At 41.7% G+C, this 21,568-nt stretch overlaps 3 protein-coding genes across 7 annotated transcripts in view; 2 read left to right on the forward strand and 1 right to left on the reverse strand.

Moving 5' to 3' along the window:
• Nucleotides 1–1,073: 1,073 nt before the first annotated feature.
• On the forward strand, nt 1,074–3,985 carry LOC106745613. 2 transcript variants are annotated; one of them, XM_014621380.1, is made up of 3 exons: nt 1,074–1,519; nt 1,618–1,791; nt 2,998–3,985. In XM_014621380.1, the coding sequence occupies exons 1-3, from the start codon at nt 1,270–1,272 to the stop codon at nt 3,300–3,302; spliced, it is 729 nt and encodes a 242-aa protein (XP_014476866.1). In that variant the 5' UTR covers nt 1,074–1,269; the 3' UTR covers nt 3,303–3,985. The 2 variants fall into 2 exon arrangements, with proteins under 2 accessions (XP_014476866.1, XP_014476865.1); XM_014621379.1 differs by having other exon boundaries at nt 1,075–1,519; nt 1,615–1,791.
• Nucleotides 3,986–4,077: 92 nt separating this feature from the next.
• On the reverse strand, nt 4,078–12,481 carry LOC106745612. 3 transcript variants are annotated; one of them, XM_014621377.1, is made up of 18 exons: nt 12,002–12,481; nt 11,709–11,908; nt 9,898–10,021; nt 9,677–9,813; nt 9,461–9,559; nt 9,241–9,354; nt 8,765–9,160; nt 8,385–8,687; nt 8,069–8,311; nt 7,870–7,999; nt 7,607–7,750; nt 7,101–7,533; nt 6,054–6,182; nt 5,715–5,972; nt 5,420–5,597; nt 5,168–5,329; nt 4,420–4,539; nt 4,078–4,331 (listed from the first exon to the last, which is right to left on the reverse strand). In XM_014621377.1, exons 2-18 carry the CDS (start codon nt 11,859–11,861, stop codon nt 4,176–4,178), a joined length of 3,279 nt encoding a protein of 1,092 aa, XP_014476863.1. In that variant the 5' UTR covers nt 11,862–11,908; nt 12,002–12,481; the 3' UTR covers nt 4,078–4,175. The 3 variants fall into 3 exon arrangements, with proteins under 3 accessions (XP_014476863.1, XP_014476862.1, XP_014476864.1); XM_014621376.1 differs by having other exon boundaries at nt 5,138–5,329; XM_014621378.1 differs by lacking the exons at nt 11,709–11,908; nt 12,002–12,481 and adding an exon at nt 10,112–10,469 and having other exon boundaries at nt 5,138–5,329.
• Nucleotides 12,482–13,021: 540 nt separating this feature from the next.
• Nucleotides 13,022–21,568, forward strand: part of LOC106745602 (probable phospholipid-transporting ATPase IA) — a 36,834-nt gene continuing 28,287 nt past the window's right edge. Inside the window, exon 1 of one of the 2 annotated variants that reach the window (XM_014621356.1) lies at nt 13,022–13,468. In XM_014621356.1, the coding sequence (XP_014476842.1) occupies nt 13,442–13,468 (27 nt within the window). In that variant the 5' untranslated portion in view covers nt 13,022–13,441. The remainder of the gene's footprint in view (nt 13,469–21,568) is intronic. The other variant, XM_014621355.1, reaches the window with a different exon arrangement.

Below are 21,568 nucleotides of genomic sequence, written 5' to 3' on the forward strand. Positions count from 1 at the left end.
TTCGATGTTACAACTACTTGCGTTACACGTCATGGATGAACGTCAGTTATAACATTTTACAATAATCATTTGCGAAAAAGTTACACTTGTGTTTGCGCTTTTCGTGTAATTAACATACAAGTGTGTGTGCAATATAATATTATTTTATTATATTATAATATCATCGTGTTATAATTAATATTATATAATCTCTCTCAACGCAATATATCATCACGATATATCACAATATATCATCACTCAATTGTTAGACCGTATTGAGACAAGAATTTTGAGTGAAATATTTCTTACTGCATTTACATTTATATACAACATTTTATTGTGTAGTACATATTTATGGTACATTAGTTAAGCCTACAACCAAGAAACCTGGGTGAATAGAAAACCTAAATAAAGATGGGGGGGAAAAGAAAACAGATCCCTTTCTCAGGTACCAAAGGAACTATTTATTTTCAAGGACAATTGATTGTTTTGTACCTTTGCCTTTGTCAGTGTGCTCGCTCAGGTATAACATCCCATAAACGACCTTGCATTTATAGATTACCCATGTAGTACAGTTAGTTTTATAAGTAATAGCTGGCCCAGCCTACTGAAAACAAAAGATCTCCTCAAACGGCGCAATATTTGTCGAACTATTCCATTATTGGCATTTTTTACCGAATTTACGACTCATTGAATTTTATCCGTTTCTCATAACAGAATCAAATTTTTCTATTGGCTAAGAATGCTTACACGCGAAATAAATAAATAATAAAGGAAAAAAGAAAAGAGACGGTGAAGTGCTTTTTTTAACCAATGATCGGAAGTACGTTATGTTTCACTGTGCTAAATGTATACAATAATGAGTCAGAGAGGAAGACAGAGAGAGAAAGAGAGAGTAAATGAATGAAAAAGTGAGAAAGAAGTTCAGAGGGCACTGCCGTATAACTCCCACTGTTTTGCACATGCGCATATCCCTTAACATTGGTTAAAAAAAAAGCGCTTGATTCTACTGTCCATTGATTAGAAAGAGAAAGAAAGAGAGAGAGAGAGAGAGAGAAAGAGAGCATCTTATTCCACCGTCTATTGGTCAGAGAGGTACCAATGGAATTGTTTCGGTGCATATACCGTGATGCTACCTATGGTCAGTGCACATTCGTCGTGCTTCCGTGAAGGTGTCGACGTCGTGCGTCCAGTTGTTTCGCGTTCTTGGTCTCACGTGGTTGTGCGTAGCGCGCTCGCTCGTACACGTACGGTGGTAACGCAACGACAAAGTGCACCGTCAGTGTAGTGATGTATGATCGGCGATACGCGACAGATGGTGACGGTCCGGTAAATATTATGTTCCCGACGTACGATGAGCCGTCCGCCTTTCCGTTCGGCGTGCCGAGCGACGGCACGCATCGTGTCTTCGCAACGGCACACACATCGCGCTCTGTGACCGAGAATTCGCGGCACGGCTGCTTTAATGCCGAACGATCGCCTTTCGTCGGTCACACGGGCTATTATCACGACCACGTTGCACCTGTGGGAGTGAGAACAGGTAAGGATCGAGGGATCTGAAAGATCTCTCCGAGCGAGATTTTCGGTAGAGAACCTCGTCGGATATTCACTAGTTTTATTCCCAACTGCTCCCAGTAGTTACAGGAAGGTTACCGTCCGCGATGGGCGCCCGCGACAGCCTGGGAAACGTTCCGCTCGAAGTGCGACAGGAACGGATGGACGTCGACGTCCCACAACCGTTTCGCAAGAATCACAAGCGACCCGGGCAATGTGAGCTGTACGACACAGCAGCAGTGAAAAGGCTTCGACGAGGTAGGAGAGAGAATTGGGAAATGTAGAACTAGGAGGGGAAATTAACAGAGAGAGAGAGAGAGAGAGCGATGCGCGCTCGTCGTTTTCCTTCCGCGAACGCGGAGAATCCGCCGCTGCGTGTCGCGCGAAAAACCGGGCGATTTCCTTTCCCGCTCGTTGATTCATATTTTGTACGTGTATCGAGAAACTTCACAGAGGCCGCTGCGACATTCCTTCTGTTTACGCGGGGAATAATTAAAGAGGTATATATGAGTAGACGAGCGCTGAAAAATAACCGAGCCTTTCAGGAATTATTTCTGTCGGAAGATATTTAAGTGAGGCGATAATCAAACTTTTTCTATCGGAATGTGATTACACTTTTAAGTATTTATTAAAATATTTACGCATTTTTATTAATAAATGATGTGATGGCAACAACCGACGTTTGCACTCTCTGCAGTTGCTCGCCAGAGTTTGTCTCATTTAAGTTGCTAGAACTCCGTAAATTTGTATTGAGTTAACAAAAAAAATATATATATATATATTGCAAAAATTTGATACTTTCGGAAAATGTACGTGAAATCGGTAAAACCTATTATCACTTCTACTCACATGTACTCTCTCAAAATCGCGACAATAAGAATTTGAAGAACCCTTTCTCCTTTTGAGAATTGTTACCTGCTTACTTTTTACCATTGCCTTGCTTTTATATGCATGCAGGATGCATAAGCAGACTCTCGTTTTTTCCGTAAACAATAGATACTACTTTCGTACTAGCGAGGAAATTGATTGTTTTATTAATTATTAATATTATGATATATAATAATATATTACGTATTATTATATATTATATTATAACATTCTATAATTAATATTATAATACCAATAAAACATGTATGAATCTTTACGAGCAAATATTGATACTCAGGCATATAAACGGTCGATTTTTTTGCTATGGGTTTGTACATTAACATCTGTGACCACAGAGACTCGCATCCGATCCTGACATTAAATTTATTTTGAAGCTTGAGGCATCCTGCGACCTTCATATTACAGATAAATGGTATGTAACGGGAAGTATGGATGCTAATAGTTTTTCAGAAATTACTGATACTTTATAGTAAGTTAGATAATTTTTTTTACTCTTAAGCTACCATCTGTTAACCAAATCGATGATATAGGGAATAATTGGCAAAATCAGTTCATAATAAATTTACTCCCTTCTAGAAACAGGTAACGGCCACATTCACCGCGAAACGGAAAACACGAGGACTTGCGGAATGGACCAGATGCACAACCTGTCATCGTCGATATGTTTAAATATCACTGGCCATTATCAATCCTATTTCTTGCCAGCTGATAAATCTAGTTCAACAGATGACCCAGGTTGTAAATATATTTCGTCAAATAACAATTCTAAGTCAAATAGAAACGATACGGAGTACGAGAGAATGTTATTTGAGACACATGGATGCAGTATATACCATCATCAGCGGATTCAATCGTTGGACCATATCGAGACAGAGTTCTGAGTCAAATATCTGAGTTGTCAATTTGATATTTTGGACAAAATTTATATTTGTTATACTAGAAAATTTTATTGTGTAGTACACATTAATGATACATAAATAGATGTATAAAATGAGAGAATAAAAAGGAAATGTACATTACTTTTGTAAAACAGCATTTCAGAGATTCACATGTGGAGATTTATAATAAATCTTAAGACACATTTTGTAAATCTCGAAGCGCCGACACAGAAAGTTCTTTGTAAACTGTAATATATTATGATACAGCAGCTATAACTTTTTTGTTATGTATTATAGTTTTATATGCCGGACACAATAAATACTTTTCTAAGTTTGGCAACATAAACTTATCTTATTACATTAATTGTTAACTTTCAGAAAAATAATAAATAGAAAAAAAAACGAGAAAACTTAAAGTTTTCGTAAAACAAAACAGTTCGTATTTATGCGTGTCCGAAGATAATGAATATTAACACGTATTTTATGTCGAAATACACAGCGAGTTTTATAAATCGTAATAAGTTACAATATGTAATAGCTATAAATTGTTATACCAAATCTATTTTAGTCTCTAGACAAATTTGTAACGTAAATCTTCAGTTAAACACTTATTATAAATTCTATGCAATATTTTTTTTTTTTATTACAAGGAATATTATGCATATTTGAATCGCAAATTTTTAACTTTTCAACAGCATTTATTATTGTATCAGACTTGAATTATTTATTAGTCGATACTCTTGGGAAATCGGAAGCAGTAGTAAGCCAACACATCTTGTCAGAGAGATCAAGACCTGATATATCCATCTCCTTTCCACTATGCTTAAAATAACTACAAGTCATTCGTATAAATAACATCACGGCTTATGATGTAATCTAGTAATAAAATTTTTCGAGCTCGATATCTTCTGCTCTTTCGTCTTCAGTTTTAGCGGCAAGACTTTCGAGATCGGGGGTAATCGCTTCCGCGGTAATAGGACAAGATGCTGCTTCCTCTTGTCCCTCTTCGTTATCCATGTCGATGGTAGAAGGCTAAAAAATACACATAATTACATGTAATATTGATTTGTGCCCTACCTATGCGGACGTGAGAAATTGAAAAAAAAAATGAGAGCGATACTTTTTGATTTCCCGAAGATTCCGGTCTCGATTGATCGGCTTCTGCCAAGTCTTCATTGTAGCCGGGTTTACCGTTAGAAGTGGAAGGGAGAGCACTGGCACAGTCGAGCGAAAATGTTCCCTAACAACGATAAATAAATAATTTAGGTAGACAATTCTTCATTTAAAGCGTTAAAATACAAACGAGTCGGCGGGTCAGTAAAATTTTAAGTACGCAGCATTAATCATAGTTAGCCGCACTTATTTTCGAATCTTTAATCCGCTACACTCCGGTCCGTGAGACCGTTCGACTTTTGTCGTCTTGTCATTTTCATTCTAATTCATATTTTTAAATTTGTAATGTGGGAAGTAGAAATATAATCTAAATAAGATGGTTATATAAGGTCAAGAAAATGATTTGGATTTAAATTAAATTTTTTATTATAAGAAAAAGTGTATTTTCGAGCAAATTTTCCAAATAATCCTGTAAATGCGATTTAACAAAAATTTTCGTTCGTTGACATCTGATACTTGAAGAAAAAAAAAACAGGCTACGTAAAAGCTAGAAAACCGAAAAATATTCAGCAGTCCATTGGACCGGAATGTGGTGAGCTAAGATTAATCTTACAATTTTCACGATGACATTTCGTTTCACTCATATAGTGTAGTCTGTTCGTATTTGCAACGTTTTATTTTGACGTGTTGATTTGTCTTCAGTTGCATTTCATGTAATTGTTTACCGATATATCTAAGTGGTCTATCAACGGTACTTGTGATGCTGGCGAGGAGGCAGTGTCTATGACATGAGATGTTGTAACCAACTCAGTCGCAGACGATTGGTTCTCCAGACCGAAGCCTAATATTGCACCAACGTCCGAGTCCTCATCGCTAGACTGACAACTTTCACTTGGAGTTAAATCAGTCACTTCGTTCTACATAAAATTTTAGTTGGTTGTTCCATAATTCAATATTACGAATTCATACACATGTTCGGGAACAGTAATTGTGAACTGTGTACTAACCAATGGATTATTCATCAATGTCTGCGTGTCTTGCAGAGCGCGTAGTGATCGTAATAACTGTGGCCGCAACCTGTGGTCTTCGCTAATGGCCTTAATTTCCCTCAGAATAATTATTAAATAATCGGGTCGTCTTCTATTTACCGCGATGAGCGAACTGAGTGCTTCTTTCATCTCTGAACTTTAAATGGTAAAAACAATATATTATTAAGAAGAATCCGAATCACTGATTTTTCTTATCAATATTAAATATGATTCTTTATATTATAATAAATTCTAAAGAAATAGATTCTCAAACCTTAGATTATGAAGGAAATTATCATCGTTCGTCGTAGACGGTAATCGGAAAGAACCGTGAGCTTCTTCCCAAAGGTTGTCGACTTGCTGAGACACTTCATTTGCTATAATATTACTGCGAATAGTAGTGTTTTCCCTGTCTTGTTGTTGCAGATTAGACGTTAATTGTAAGTTTAATGAATATTGCGCTTCTGCGCCGATTAACGGTATGGGCAAGTTGTCACTTCCTTGTTGTTGTTCTCGGTTCCGTTTGTCTTTCCTTAAAGATCAAACAGAACTTTATTATACAAAGAACGTGTGCCAATTATTGATTCATTCATATTATATTCACGCTACATACATCAGTGAACTGTTGACGCTGCTTCCGCTTGCACCGATCGTGTTTGCAGAAGATGCCGAATTCGCTATAGCCGTTGGAGCATCGGTCACTGTTTTTACGTTTCCTGAGAGGAGATTTTGTCGAGAATAGCTGGAAATAAGAAGACACAATTAGAGCGAAAGAAAGTGAACGTTTGTGAGTTTATGTGAAAATTCAAATCATGCCAAAACCAATTATTGTAATATATAAGACAATTTCGTTACGAAATTTGAAATTAAAATGGTAGGAAGGGGAACGTCGTTTAATGAACTGCAAACAAAAAGTATCAGTGATATACAACACTTATTGTTACTGCATGCATTAATATTAGCTGTGGGAAAATTTAGGTTTGACGATGTGTTCCATTCAATCTCCGAAAATCCGCTTACATACCCGTGTATTACCTACCAATAAATGTTCCTTACTTAGTTTCATTTGTATTAACCACAGGATTATGTAACTGAATTGTGAGCTATATATACGAGCCTAAATACGTGCTTAAATACGATCTTAAACAAGGGTAGTGATGAGTCGGAAGTATAAGACACAGAAAAAGAGAAGGACAGATCATGATGTTTATTACTAAACGTAACGTAATACATTTGGGTTTACAGAAAAATGAAAAACAATGACGACCGATCTGATTACTACGAAAAGTACCATAGACAAATATAGGATATTCGTGAACATTTCGGAATATCAAATGATTTCTCGCTAGATGATTTTCGTCCGGATTCAGTAATTGTTTCTAAAATCCAGTTAATATCCTATATCTTCATCTCTTCCTTCCAATTATAAAAAGTAATTTTCTTCGAAATTAGATGCAATAAAAATCAGAAAGATTTTCAGAAAACTATATATTTTATGTATATATACCGATTAAACGGTTTAACGTAAAGTGATACACAATGAGATATTATCTCCACAACTTAAATTTTAAAATATATACGAATATTGAAATTAGTTTTTCTTAACAAGTCAAAAATAGTGACGAGACACGTATATATTCGTCGATTCGTGAGTAATTACCTGCGAAAATTGTCCCAGTAGTTGTTCGCTCTATTACCAGGAGGTACTTGATTGTTCAATTGCTGCTGCTGTTGTTGTTGCGGGTTAGGGGTGACTACAGGAGTATGCGAGGGCGCTGCTGAAGAATTTGGCAGTGACACGAGGTTCGGTAAGGACGAGCTGGGAGGCAAAGTCGCGTCCAGCGTGTCACCGAGATGGTGCGCATTGCGGCTCAGATTGGAGTACTCCTCCTGATTTTCAGCATTGTTGGCACGCTGCGGCGCCTGATTTTGCCTAAGCTGCAACTGCAGCTGAGTGATAGCCGCGCGCATGGATTGCAGCTCACGCTGCTGCGCCCACAAGAGGTGACAACACTGATGTATCGTTGTATTCATCATTTGAAGCTGTTGAGCTTGCGAGCCCAATATCAGTTGCCGGTAATACTCGGCGGAGGCTGCAGGGAAAAGCATTAATCACCCGATGCTTCCTTAATCTCTGAAGAATTATCGTCCAAGCTGATACTTTACCATGTTGCACCTGATTCACAGGTGGTAAAGGACAGCTCCACCAGTTCGCAGGAAACCCATTCTCGATAGCAGCGGCCTGTGGACCAACGTCTAATAAATTTTCCGACGTAGACACGCCGTCGACGCTTTGCTCGTTGGAACCTCCTGCAACGGAACGCAAGATAAATATGCTTTGTTCGATGTTACTTCATTTAGTTAATGACATTAATTAATGGAATGAAACAATATCTCATGCAACCAATATAAATCTCAATGAGACTTACCGATGACAGTTGAAGGTGGCCAAACATTTGCAGGTGTGCTAGTATGACTAACTTGAGAACCAGAACTTCTCTGACTATTGAGGTCCGGTCCCTGGACATCTCGGTTCACGTTAGAGGGTTGTGCTTGTTCCTGTTCGTTGACAAGGAAATAAATAAAACCCACATAATTATGCAAGGGACATGGAAGAGAAATACGGACCTTTTTTATAAGATCTTCCAGTTGACGCCTCTTTGCTTGCTGAGTCTCTGTACTAACGTTATTACTCTGCTTCTTCTCGTTCAAGCTTAACGGGGTGAGCGCCGGGGGCGGGGTTATGGATGGGAAGGAAGACGAAGACGCAGAATGGATGGTCGTAGACAGCGATGGTTGTTTCAAACGTTGCAATTCGGCTCGCGTGGCTTGGAGCAAAATCGATTGTTCCTTAAGTTCCCGCGTCATGGCCTGGAAGAAAAGGACAAGAGTAACGCAAACTTCGTGCAGTATTGTAATCACGATACTCGATCGTAACGCTTACCTGTACGTCTTCAATTGTAGGCCTTTCGCCGGAATTACGGATCTTCTGGCCGTGGCCAGTGTCGTCGCTGTCGCTTTGACGTTCGAACGAAATGTTCGCCGCATTTTCATCCTCGGTGATTTCTATGTCGGCGGCACCCTCGCTGTTGACATCAACATCCTGCTCGAGCTCGGAAGTGGAGTCTATGGAATCGCGAATTCTCGTGCTGTCCTCCATCAGAGCTTTTATGTGCGCAAGCTGCGCTTTCATCGCCTCCAGTTCCGCGGTTTTGTCCCTAATCGTGTTCCGCGAACCCTCGGAACTCTGAAGAGTCAATGGAATTCATCTTAGTAACGACGACTAGCCGCAGTGACGCAACAAAGAAAGGATAAGACACTAACGCAACTGCCTCTCTCGAATGAGTCTATGGCCTGCAACTCCGCCACCAGGTGATCCATGTGCTTCTTCTTCGTCTGAAGTTGCGCCAACTTCCCCCGAAGCGCCGCTGTTTCCGACTCCAGTTGCTCCACGTTGGCGGGACCCGGCAGAGACGTGCGGTTACCTTCCCACGTGGCGGAGTTGGATGTGTTCTGATTCTCCTGCTGCAGAAGCATCTGCTGCGCTTGGCGCGCTTCGTTCAGCCTTTCTCTGAAGCGCATCTGCATCCCCACCAGACTAGCCTGGTGCTCCTGCAATTGAGCGAGTTTGCTCTGATAATCTTCCATATTTCTTCGCAGCTGTACTTCTCTGCTGGCATCGCCACGTTCGTCCACATCCTCCCTTCCGTTTTCACTATTCTGTAAAAACAACATTGAGTATTGTACAATGACATTTTAGTTCCCAATATTTCGATTAATCATTAAATAACACCAGCCACCTCGTCGAAAATTCCGTGATTATGGTACTGCTCTAATAGTTTGGACAGCTTCCTCTCACTGTCATGAAGATCCTCCACCATTCTAGCTAATTTCTCGTTCTGAGCCTGTGCACGCTGCAAAATGTTTGTTACAGCAAACATTACGGATATGAAGTACTTCTAGACATTAAATTCGCATTGCTATTGTGCGTGGTGTGAGTGAGTGAGTGATATTACTCACAGGATCAGAGGATTGGCTAAGAGAATCCATCATTGTTGCGGTGACTTTGATATACTCCCTGATCTGGTTTAAACGACTCTCTACTTGGTTTCTGTCGGGCTTTAAAGTATAATAATAAAATCACAAAATTACCATACATATTGAAATGTAATTAACATGAATCATAAAAATCAGGTATAAAAGACACTAAAATACAGTCGATAAAAGTCGCGGTACCATCTTATTCACATTGGAAGGCTTTGCCGCCTGTAATCGCGGTGGCGACTGAGTTCTAGGATCAACGGGTGGAACCATTTTTGGCCACGAGCACTCTTCTGTGCTGTAATTGTACTGTCTTGCTGTACTATGTGACACTGTAGTAGAATTATGAATTAGTGGAAAGAAATAATATTTGACATGATGAAGATACGTAGATAACGTCAAACAGATATGCATACCAAGGTCAGATAAGTCTGGATAAAAGTACGAGGGCACAGAAGTAGCTGATCTAGTATTACTGTTCTTCGCTGCTCTCGATGATTCACGTTCGCGCTCGCTCACTGCTTGCCAGTCCAAATGAAACTAGTACAACGAATTTGACTCGGTGAGGTATTTTTGTAAACACGAAAGCATAAAATAAATTTTGTAAAAATGTATCTTGTGATTATTCACCGTTTGCAATCAGAGAAATATTAGCTGATGTCTTAAACGTCACTTAGAATAATTATATGATAGAATTCTGTATCTTTTTAATATTTGTGAAAAATACACGTATATTGAAGTTATATAAGTAATTGTAATGAAGATATAAAATAAAAGATAATTTTAATTTAGCACAATTAAAAGATATTTGGTGGCACAGAGTATCTAGAACCTACTGACAAATACGTTGCTATTAGCTGCTCTCTCAGCAGTGTCGTATTCGGTCTATTAATAGATTATAGAATAGTGGGGTGTTTCTTACTCTAAGAATACATACCAGTAGCTATCGAAATGTTACTTCTGGACCGGGAGCATCGGGAGATCGATTTTCATGTGAAAAATCCCTTAAAATTACATAAAACTTTTGAAAAATAAAAAAATCTCTCATCTTCAAAATCAATGAATTGTTATCTTCCTATGCTCCCAAATTCAAAAACTTCTCAAAAATTATACAAAAGTCACAAAAGCACATAAAAGTTCTTAAAAACTAAAGAGACATCACTTTCACGTCATGGAAACCCAACCATTTCTTGAGACTTCACAGTAACCAAAAATTTTAACACATCAAAAATCAAAAGATTTAAAAAACAAGCAAATGCCAACCAAAACTCCCCAAAAATTGCACAAAAAACCTATTTTCATGTGGTATTTTATTTCTAGACCAAGACGATTTTGAGATTTAAAAAATGATGAAATACATTATTACTGGACTAGTAAAAATGGTTAAAAAATCATTTAAAAAGTCATATAAAAATATCTATTTTTATCTTTATATAAAAATATTTCATATCTAGGTCATGTCAATTCAAGAGATGCTTCATATGTAACCTTATAAGTCTGTAAAATCTCAGTTAAGTCTAGTCTATTTGTAGAACCTACCGAATGTTTTCATAAATCACCAAATATTTTTCAAGTCAAATATTTAAAATATACAAAATACATGCAATAAATATCCTCTAATTTTATTTCTGAACAAAGAAGATCAGGGAATAGTTATTTCCACTAAAAAAAACATTTGGTTTTGCTGCAAATTATATTTTAAAAAGTAAAAGTCCATTTTACATCTAAATCATTGAATATTATATTATTATCCTTGAATGAATACATTCTTTAACCTAATACCATTTTTACACAAATAGCTACATTTACAAACGACCCATTTTTCTATCATATGGTTTGTTGATCAATTCTATATAAAAAACAAGACTGCCACTATTTTATATAAGTTGTCTCGTCAAACTTTTTCTCTTTTCAGACAAGAACGTTGCTTCCAATACTATTGTGTCAAAATCTTTTAAATATCTAGAATTGTGACTCTGTCCCACCACACTAGAGAGATGTAGACCCACCAAACAATGATTTTTAATAATGTTTAAGACATCAGATAATCTTTTTTAATTACAAATGCTAAATAATGACAAAATACATTTCAAATTTTCTTTCAACAGCTTTATGCATCCTCAGTGATTTATTTATTAAATTATGGAAAGGAAGACAGAGAGAGAGAGAGAGAGAGAGAGGGCGGGAGGTAAGGAGAAAAAAGGAAATTAATTCTTGGTGGGTTTACCAAATTGTTAAAATGCTGTGGCTGGCCGTGATAAGCCGAGCGGTTCGCGATCTGTTGATTAGCAGCGGACCGTTCTCGGTTCCGATCGCTCCTCCGATTGCTTTTCGGCAGGGTGCCCGTGTTACGGGGGCCGTCGTTAATACCGGGCGACATTGCCGCTTTCCTCGCGAGCTCGCTCTTTCACCGTCGACTGCGTTAAACTACACACATTCAAACGAGTATCACTGGGTTACCGCGTACTAACCTCACACGCAACGACCGTTGCGTTTGTTCATTGACTGCGTCTTATTTACCTGGGCGACGACGACGATGACGACGCAAGAAGGCACTGTGCCGCGATGAACGAGCGATCCTACGCGGGGTTTTTGACAGCGACGGGGGACTGTGAGAGAGATCCAACGCGAAATGCGATATCTCCTACGCAGCGCGCATATCACGGCGATGCGGTCTCTTACGTCAAAATACTTGGCAGGTCGCGGTCAAGCGGATGGGTCACTATAAATAAGACAGGCCATTGACGTGTACGCCGCGATGATTACGACGAACGACTCGTACGTATGTATATCGGTCGCACGATTTTACGACGGCCGATCTACCGATACTCCGACGAAGCTGCGGCCATTTTTAAATGCTGCACCATTTCGCGCATCTGTTCGTACCGCAGCTGCACTTTCTGCATCTCTGAGACAACATCGACGACGAGACGCCACGCTCGACGAGAACGAATGAGACGCGACGAAATCGTAGTAGAAAGTGCAGAGACGTGCGGAATATCTCGGCCGTTTTTTCACGCGAATTCGTACGTCCGATCGGGGACAAGGAGACAAAAACAAACAGGTTTTGCGGGTTGTGACGCGCGTTGTGAGAGCGCGCTGCTTCGACGCGACTCGACCAATCGCGCCTCGTCGACGTCAGCCAATCGCGCTCCCTCGACGCGATCCAATCACGAGCCGCCATTTTCGGGAATACAATTCCCGCCATAGTACTCGCGCGGCATTTCCCGAAGAAAGTTCCTCCGTACGATCCGACGAGAAACTGCTCGCTGTTCGTTCGAGTAAACCTTATTTACGCTTTAAGCGACGCAGCCAATCTCGCGACGCCGAGCGCACGGAGACTGCAGCACCCATCGCGGCTCGTCGAGCGATGTCGCCACCTGGCGGCAGTCCGCGCTTTCCGCGCGGCTCGTCAACGCGAACAGGCGGTGTTTCCCGCCTATGGCTCGCGAGAAGTTAATAATAGATGCCTCGCGCTAGCTCGTGCGTAGACCGCCCGTAAATCGCCTTAGTCTTTAAAGTGCACTCTCTCGCGGCCGCGAGCACTATAACTCGCCTACACGAGGAGCGGCGCGGGCCTGAGCGCGCGCTCGGTCGCTCGCAGTTGGCCGCGAATCGCGTCCGAAATCGCGCGCGTCGCGCGGTCGAACCGGCGCGATTTGAACCGGACCGTCCCGCCGTCAACATCGACGTCGTCGGCGTTATTCCCTCACCGTCGTTGTCGTCAATCGGGCGTACCTCCCCATGCGGCCAAGCGCGTCGCGTTCGCGGCGCGCGCGCCTGTGAGGAAAAAAGAAAGAGGGAAAGGAGGCGATAGAGCGCGCGTACGTGCGTCGCGCGTACGCGCGGTGCGTGCCAGCCAGACGTTTCCCCCGTGGAGTTCGCGCACCGTTAGGTTCATCCTCCGACGCCGTGAAATGCTGACGAGCTGGCGACACTATGCGTGTGACGGCATAGTCAATGCGGGCTACGCGCGACTACGCACGGGTGAGTACGTGTGTATGTCCTTGTTCCTTTCACTTCGCTCTTTGCGACTTGCATGCACAGCATGTGTGTCTCCGTCGCGACGGCAGGGATTTGAGGTTAGGACGCGGGTTAACAAGTGCCCGTTACGGCGAAGGGTGCCTCGCATACCGGGCGACACGCGTTGTCCCTGCTATCCGAGGTCGCCGATCGCTCATGGCGTGTAAATCAGTAACGGATTTCGAGTCGGCCTTGAGCCGACGGCGCGCGCTCGTTACGCTGCCGAACGGTGAGTTTTTCCTCAGAAGTGCCCTACTTTGACTTTTGTCTTTGAAACTGAGCCCCCGCAACTCATCCGGAGTTATAGTTCGCGGTTGGAGTCTTTACACAATCCGTTCTTTTTTCTCTTACGCGTATAGCATCTCGGTGCTTTGTCCTGAAATACGTACACGGAGTTTTCATACGGTTTGAATAAGTCTGTCTTGATGCACTTCGGAATGCAGCCGATGGCCCAATGAGAGGGCTCATTTTTCGAAATCGAGTTCTCTCATTGGGCCGTCGCTTGCGAATCGAATCGTTCTGTATCGGGAGAAAGTATCCGAACCGCCTTGAAGTGCAGCGAAATTTTCCGCAATTGCTCTTTGCCCCCGAGAGATTAAAGATCACTTTTATTGATAAAGGCTTCCTTAGCTTAAGAAACCACCTGATCAGCTGAGGAGCCACATTTAAGGCACTTTCGCCGATGAAAGTAAGTTAACGCGCGCGATATCATTCGCGATGATATTGTTTCCATTCAACCATCGGGTTGATTCGGCCATCGGAATTCTATAGAGACGTTTATAAACAGTGTAATCGGGCTTATAAATATTTATCAAGAGTGATGTCCCTGACATTTTCGCCGGATTCTCTAAAACGCGTACCTAATAATGTCACAAATGGGTTTCGCATTGTTACATATGTTCGGTACGGCACGTGGGAAATGCTCGATCGTAATAATTCAATGTAGGAAGATAGATTTATTTTTTCTCTTCTTTTCTCTTAGAGTCCTTTGTCTCAGCGATACGCATCTATATCTCCCGTGACGTTAACACGAGTGTGTTAGCTGACTGTACTGTACTCACGCACGGAGTATCCCCAAGCTACGCGCTCTACATTAGATATCATCATTGTGACAATCGCAACTGCTCGAACACAGTGGCGGGCTGATTCACTTCTTCGATTTACTTTTTTTTCTGAAAACCAGAGAAAATCAATCTCACAATTCAAACGAACTCGTATTACAGCTGGAATGCGCGTCTACTGAGAAAGACAGAAAAAAAAGGTTTCGTTGGATTTGGTATATATATTCGTTCAATATGGATTTGTTTAATATAAACAACATAATTTAATATCAAATATAATTTTTCTTTGTAATGAAAATGTCTTCCCCCGAGAGTAAATCATGTTGTGTGATAGAAAAAACAGTATCATTTAAAGGGAATAATATTTGTTTTTATTAGACAACATTTTATTTCATTATCTATTACATTGTTTTTTACTGAAACCAGGAAGTTCTTTAATATTTTCTAACAGTGTTACTTTTTCCAAATAATTTATTGTTTGTGACAACCATTGTAATGCTTAAGTGAAATTATAAAAGAAATATATTATTTGACGCGATGAGACATCTTGTTTGAGATACCAAGCAAATGATCCTGTTTGTTGAATCAAACATTTGTTTGCTTCATTCCAAAAGACAAATTGGTTTCAATTAAAGGAGTTTTATCAAATCCAAAAGAATCCTTTTCACCGGGTATGGAGAGTGGGAAATATATTGATTCGACAAAGTGTGTGTGTCCACTCCAATATACATCGCACATGGAGGACTGCAACTGAAAAATGCTCTCGTTAGTTGCCCATAACGTTCGGCTTTAATTGAACAAACAGCATTCCGCGTAACCTATAACTAAGCTCTCTAACAGCTGCAGCCGCTTGTTTATATTCTCTTGTCTATTGTCAGAAAGACCTTCTCTCTCATCTGGTTGTATCTCGATGAATTTATCTCGGACAATAAACATAACGATAAGTCTATCGCGCGATTCGACATTGTTAGGAGCAAGGACGCGTGGGGAGAAAGAGAGACACGCATCATCAAGGCGATCGGCCGAGATGTCCTATGCAATTTCGCCGATATTCGCGGAATTTCCTCGCCGAAAGCATAACGCCCCGGTGGCAATTGACTACTTGTTGCATAATGCATCGATCTCCGTGACCCGGGGCGCACACTGGTTGCCGCGTTCTTGTGCGATTCATGATGCACGCGTCGACACGATATCGGCACTTTCCGCTCTCATCGGTATCCGTATCGAATAGCCCATCGTTTCCATCGTCCCGTGAAAGTATCGGGCAACATATCGCTTCGCCACAAGGAGAAACGCGATTCCCGTAGCGCGATCACTTCGATTAATCAACGCGCATTGTCAAATTATATATTCGAGGATTGCGCTCAGAGGAGAATCGTGTCACGATTACTCGCCATTTTGCGGATCAACGTCCGTTGACCTTCCTGCTAGAGATAAATACACGGAGAAAAATTACTTTCTGGCCCGGCAAATTTTATGTCGCAGCAAAATCCATCGGTTATTATGTGGACAATAAAACGACTTGTTAAGAGCGATTGCCATTCGTTAAATATATTTATTTTGCCGAATCTATAAATTATTTTGCTGCTAAAAACAAATTATTAAATGTAGGAAAATTCTGTCTTCTCTCGGCAAAATTGTTCTATCCCGGCAACAAAACTGTTTCCACTCTAATTACGGATAATTCGCTAATTCGATTGTGCCGGCTAAATTTTATCGTATCGAATGTACGGTCGCAACGATGATAACGTTACAACAGTAATATTATTCTCCTCCGTGTAAAACATTTTGACTATGCAGGACAATAACATCGCTCGCATAACATACTGAAAATACTGAATTGCTTAAAACATCCGACTGATAAAATTGTTTAATTCGTTCGTTTAACGAGCGCAAAGAGCTGCAGAGCTTCACGCGCGCGAGCAATTTTTCCGGCACTCCGCGACGCCGCCGGCACAAAGTACCGATTCCCTTTCGTTTCGATATAGCAAGCTCGAAAGGGGATACAGCGCGTATCGATGAAGTCGATGCATCGTTTCTTTCATTCAGAAGCCTGAACCGGTGGCCTTGAAGCAACTACACCTTGAATAATCGATAAAGTAACAGCAGCTGCTTTAAATCCGGAGCGCGCGCTATGCGCTACTCACACGCCACACCGACGTCGTCGTACGTTGGGAGCGTGTGTGCCTAGCGTAAAATTAATTCCCGCGAAAAAATATCTCAGCCGTTTGCATTTTTTTATCGCTGCCGAGATAACCCCCAACGCTAACAGCGCGGAATGCAACCGAACAGTTGACCTCGTGTTTCGCGACGAAGAAGGTGTGTTTCACCGAGAGGTGTCCCGCGCGAATTGATCGCGCCTCAAATTCGCCCGCTCGATCCTTCCCTGAAACGACACGTATCCGCGACAAAGGAATTAGCGTAATCGCACGTTGTCATTATCTAGCGAAGATTCTTTAATCGCATCTCGTTATTCGTGGAACTTTGTGTCACGCGAGATTACGGAATTCGAATCAGCTGGCGCAAAGTAAAAAATATTTTGTACTTGTGCTCAAATCGGTCTTTGTTCAAATTTTTGTGTTGGATTTCTAACATATCCGTGTGTTAATTTAACATATTGTGTTATCTCAGTATATGTATTTTTTGTGTTGAGTTGATATTCAACACGTGTATGTGTTAAAATAACATATACTGTCACATCTAGGATCACGTTTGAGCTTCTCTTCTTTTTTCCTGTCGCGCTTTAATTATCACGCTTCATGATTTTCGCGTTATCTCGAAATCTGATTTTGCTCGCGGGATATTCCCTGTGTCAAGGAGAGAATAAATCCGTTTCGTCTTTCGCGCTATATTGCACTCTAATTACAAATTACGTTCTCCGCACATGCAAATCGCTCGCAGCGCAACGTTCGTGACAATCAAGTGATTAAAGTCTCGCGTGAATTAATTAGCTCGTCGTTCTGTCTACGGGGGTATTTTTAATACTGAGATCACAGGAACGCGCGGGTGGGGCCTCTTCTCTCGCGTGAGCTACAACACCGGCCAACTTTTCATTTTATACGTTCCAATTTCGTTGGGTTATTTTCGTGAAGAATGGGAGCGGCCGTTATGACATGTCCTCCTCGCTCCACGAATTCACGCCAATGTCACACAGCTATCCGTACTAGCCCTCGGCAACCCCCCGGCAAAGAGCATTAACATCATTTTCGAGTCGCGCAAATCATTATGAGTCTCACGTGGGGACGATACGTGCCGTTAGTTCTCCGATTAAGTTCTCCGCTAACGCGTCCCGTTCTAAATATTTTTGGTAATGTCCTAAAAGGCAGTGACCCGAAAGAAAAAGGAAGAGAGAAGTATTACGTCGGTCTATTCATTGTACGAACGAGAAGAGTCTCTCTCTCTCTCCCTCTCTTGCAAATGGCTGTACTCGATGCGATATTTTATCATATGTATGTCACTTTTTAATTGCTCGGGAAAAATAAGAAAAAACGGTTTTCTGCTTGAAAAAATCGAGGTTTTCGTCGCCCTTAAAACTAGATTATTATTACTTAATTATACGAGACAATTACAAGACAATAATTTTGATCGAAAATAAGGCATATATGCCTAGAATTCTTCTCATCCGTGGGCTCGTGCTCGTGCGTGCCGCTTTTTCGAGAATAGCCACTGTTGATAGCCATCGGACAGGGCGTATCCTGATGCCAACAATCGGTTTTCATTAGCCGACGGCGGTGGTGAGATAGTCGGGCAGATAAACGCGATGTACGGCGGCCGGACAGGCGGGCGATTGTGTACGCGAACTTGGTAGTTTCGCGAGGTGCGGCCTGCGGCGCGAAACCGCGTCGCATCGCACCGCACCATACTTGACCCAAATTTCCAATAATAAAGACTTCCTCCCCGCCGGGTATCATTGTGGCACATGGAATGCTAAAAAATCGCGCAGCCGTCGCCGCTGACGTGCACGCAGGCGAATTTCGCCGGTGACGAATTACGTGCCACGGCGCGTCACGCGAACTCGTTTGAGACGTTCAATTTAGATTCGGCGGGGGTCCGCTTGAAATAATGCGCGCGAGAGTGTTAAGACGTGTTGCGCGGCCGGCGGCTTACGTAATCGCGCGCTCGCACGAGTTTCGTAAGCGACCATTTGTGTGTTTGTTGTCGCTGTGGTGCGAACTTGCATATTGACCCCGAGGAACAAGCCCGCGGCTTCCCGCTGCGCGTGGCACGACAAAGGTGCCTTCGATTTTTCCACCCCTCCCTCCGATAAACATCGGTCTGAAGAGCACGTGGAATTTTCGCTATGAATTTCGCGAGAGTGCGCGACGTCAATGTCGACGTTTCCGGTGAATTTTTCGGGGCGATTTTTTCAAACGGATCCAAAGTGTGTTTGCGCGCTAAATGTTACGACTAATGAAAATGGTAGGTGAACAAATATGGTTTTGAAGTTTCGGAAAAAACCCGGTTTTTCCGGATTTTTTCGCGGATATTTTTTTTCTTTTAATTTTTATCTTTGCAGAAAAAAGTAAATATGACAGATTTTAACCGAACCCACGTGAATGTTTCTAAACGAATTTTTATACCCTTGGAACAAAAATCGAAGAAATCCACGGAAAAATGGGGAATAAAACGGATTTTTTCCGAAACTTTGAGCCTGTTTGAAAAAGGCTCCAGTGTGATGCGAGTAGCAGTAATTAATGAAAATTAATGGCGATCAATAACAAAGGAGAGAAAACCAACGAAACTGTCTGTTCACGGACGTTGTATGCGATGTAATTACAATTAATTGTTTACAGCAACGAGCTTAAAATGAGGAGGAGGAGGAGGAGGTATCGGTCGGGGATATCGACGATCGTAAATCCGATCGTAAATCGTCGATCTCCGAATGATAATTACCCGTGTAACGATTGCACTCGTCCCCTCTTCCGTCTGATTCCTCGCGCGCCAGACTAATTTCACTCCCTCCTAACCCCTCCGACATCCGTTAATGGCAAAGGTTATGCGGCCTCATTTCGAGGAAGGGTGTGGCATCACGTGCGGTCTATCGATAGATTCAAGCGTCATTATCAATCGCGAACACGTGCACCTCCGCGCCGCGCACCTCCCCGAGAGGAATAATCAATGCCCGTACGCGGGGGAAGTTACATCTGACGGGCCGCGCCTTCCTGTCGTCGTGCGGCTCGAAAAAGAATTTTGTTTGATGTCGAATAACGTGCTCGTAGAATATTTACCGTGTTCACAACGGAGCGCCTTGTTGTATCGCAAAAACAACAGGGCGCGCGAAATTCTGTCGCGAGTTGAACGACGTTTGACATTCGACGTTTCCAGAATCAAAATTTTGATCCTGTGTTGAATCTAAATAGATTCAATTTTAATAATTTATACTGAAAAAAATAACTTGCTGGCACAGCAATTGTATGTTGTCGCGGAAAAATTTATTAATTATACGGACAGCGGAAACGATTTGTTAAGAATGCTAATTACCTTTCGCTTATTTTACTGAATATATTATTGCTGAATAAATTATTTTGCTTCAAGAACAAGTTAGTAAATGTAGGAAAATACTATCTTGTTCTAATAATAAATGAACGGATCTTAAGGACAAATTCATTCAGCAGGATATTTTCTATCCTGTCAACGAAATTGTTCCTGCTCTAATTACGAATAATATATATTTACAATTGTTATTATATATGCTTTAATTACATTATAATATTAAAAAAATATATATTCCTGTCTGTTATTCCACGTGATTTCTGTGTCCTTTTCTTGTTTTAATCAAATAGATTGCATATTCATATATTTAGCTTACTCATGATCCCATCTTTCTGTTTACATCCTGCTACTCCATTCTTTTCCTTATGAGGATTAACAAGTGTCAGTAGTGGCATTTTATTAATCGATATGCCGTCCAAATAGTATCGCAAACTATCCTTAAGAAAGTCAAAGCAGCGTCAGAATTTCGGGTTAACACGCGACGACAGTCGCCGTCGAATCGTCATGCCCGACGACTAGGAACGGAAGGACATTGCCCGACCCTGAGAATCATTTCGCCGTTACAAGTCGCATTTTCCGTGCCGCGCTAATTACGCCGGCTTATTAGCACCGTGTCGACGCCGCGACGGAATTATCGGGAGTGGTAATTTGCGATAGGTTGGTTCGATAGGTCGCTCTCATAGACGAGAGATAACCGTGCTCTCTCGTTTTCCGCGCGGCCGGTCTCACTGTAAAAAGACACTCCTCCAGGGGACTGACATTTCCAAGCGATCGTCACGCGGAGTGTAATATCCTTTCGGAAAAGACACGTCTTAACGATCCGCCTGAGAGAAAGGGCACGTTTTCTTTTATAATATATATCTTTCTCCGCGCGCTCTGCATCGGCGGCTTCATTATCAACTCGATAAAATTCAATTATTCAACGGACCTTGCGCTCGTTCCGCAACAATCTCGACGATCTACGATGACCTCGGGGAAAGGAGCATATCGTCGATATTATCGATCATTTTGTACTCTATCATCGCGCTTCCTTTTGACAAAGCTGTTCATTTGCCTCATAGCAGCTGCGTTATTGATGATGTGACTGTGAACGCGGAAATGATCGCAGACTCTCTCGGAAATCCATAAATAATTCGCCATTACACGCTATCATTATCTTAGCGTTACACTCTGACGTAACGACGACGGCAATCACGACATCATAAGTAATTGAGACGATTATACGGTTTATTAACGAGGATTCGAAGGGAATTGTTCGGTGGCACATAGTAGCACGGAACGGCACGGGCTGCGTAAATGACAAACAAGGGAACGATTGGCTATTTATGAAGTATTTCCGCATATATATAGTCTTATTTATTGAAAGGTGCGGAATTACGGGGCGAGCGGGCAAAAGGTTAATAGAATCGTACGACTCGACAATCAATGGAATCTCGGGCTTATCAGATTGAGGGCTCACGGTAATCGATCGATACTTCTATCAGACAGGCGTCACTGGAATCGCGTTCAA

Source organism: Dinoponera quadriceps, unplaced genomic scaffold (genome assembly GCF_001313825.1).
Source record: "Dinoponera quadriceps isolate SergipeBrazil2010 unplaced genomic scaffold, ASM131382v1 scaffold1476, whole genome shotgun sequence".
In the NCBI taxonomy this organism is placed as follows: Eukaryota; Metazoa; Arthropoda; class Insecta; order Hymenoptera; family Formicidae; genus Dinoponera; species Dinoponera quadriceps.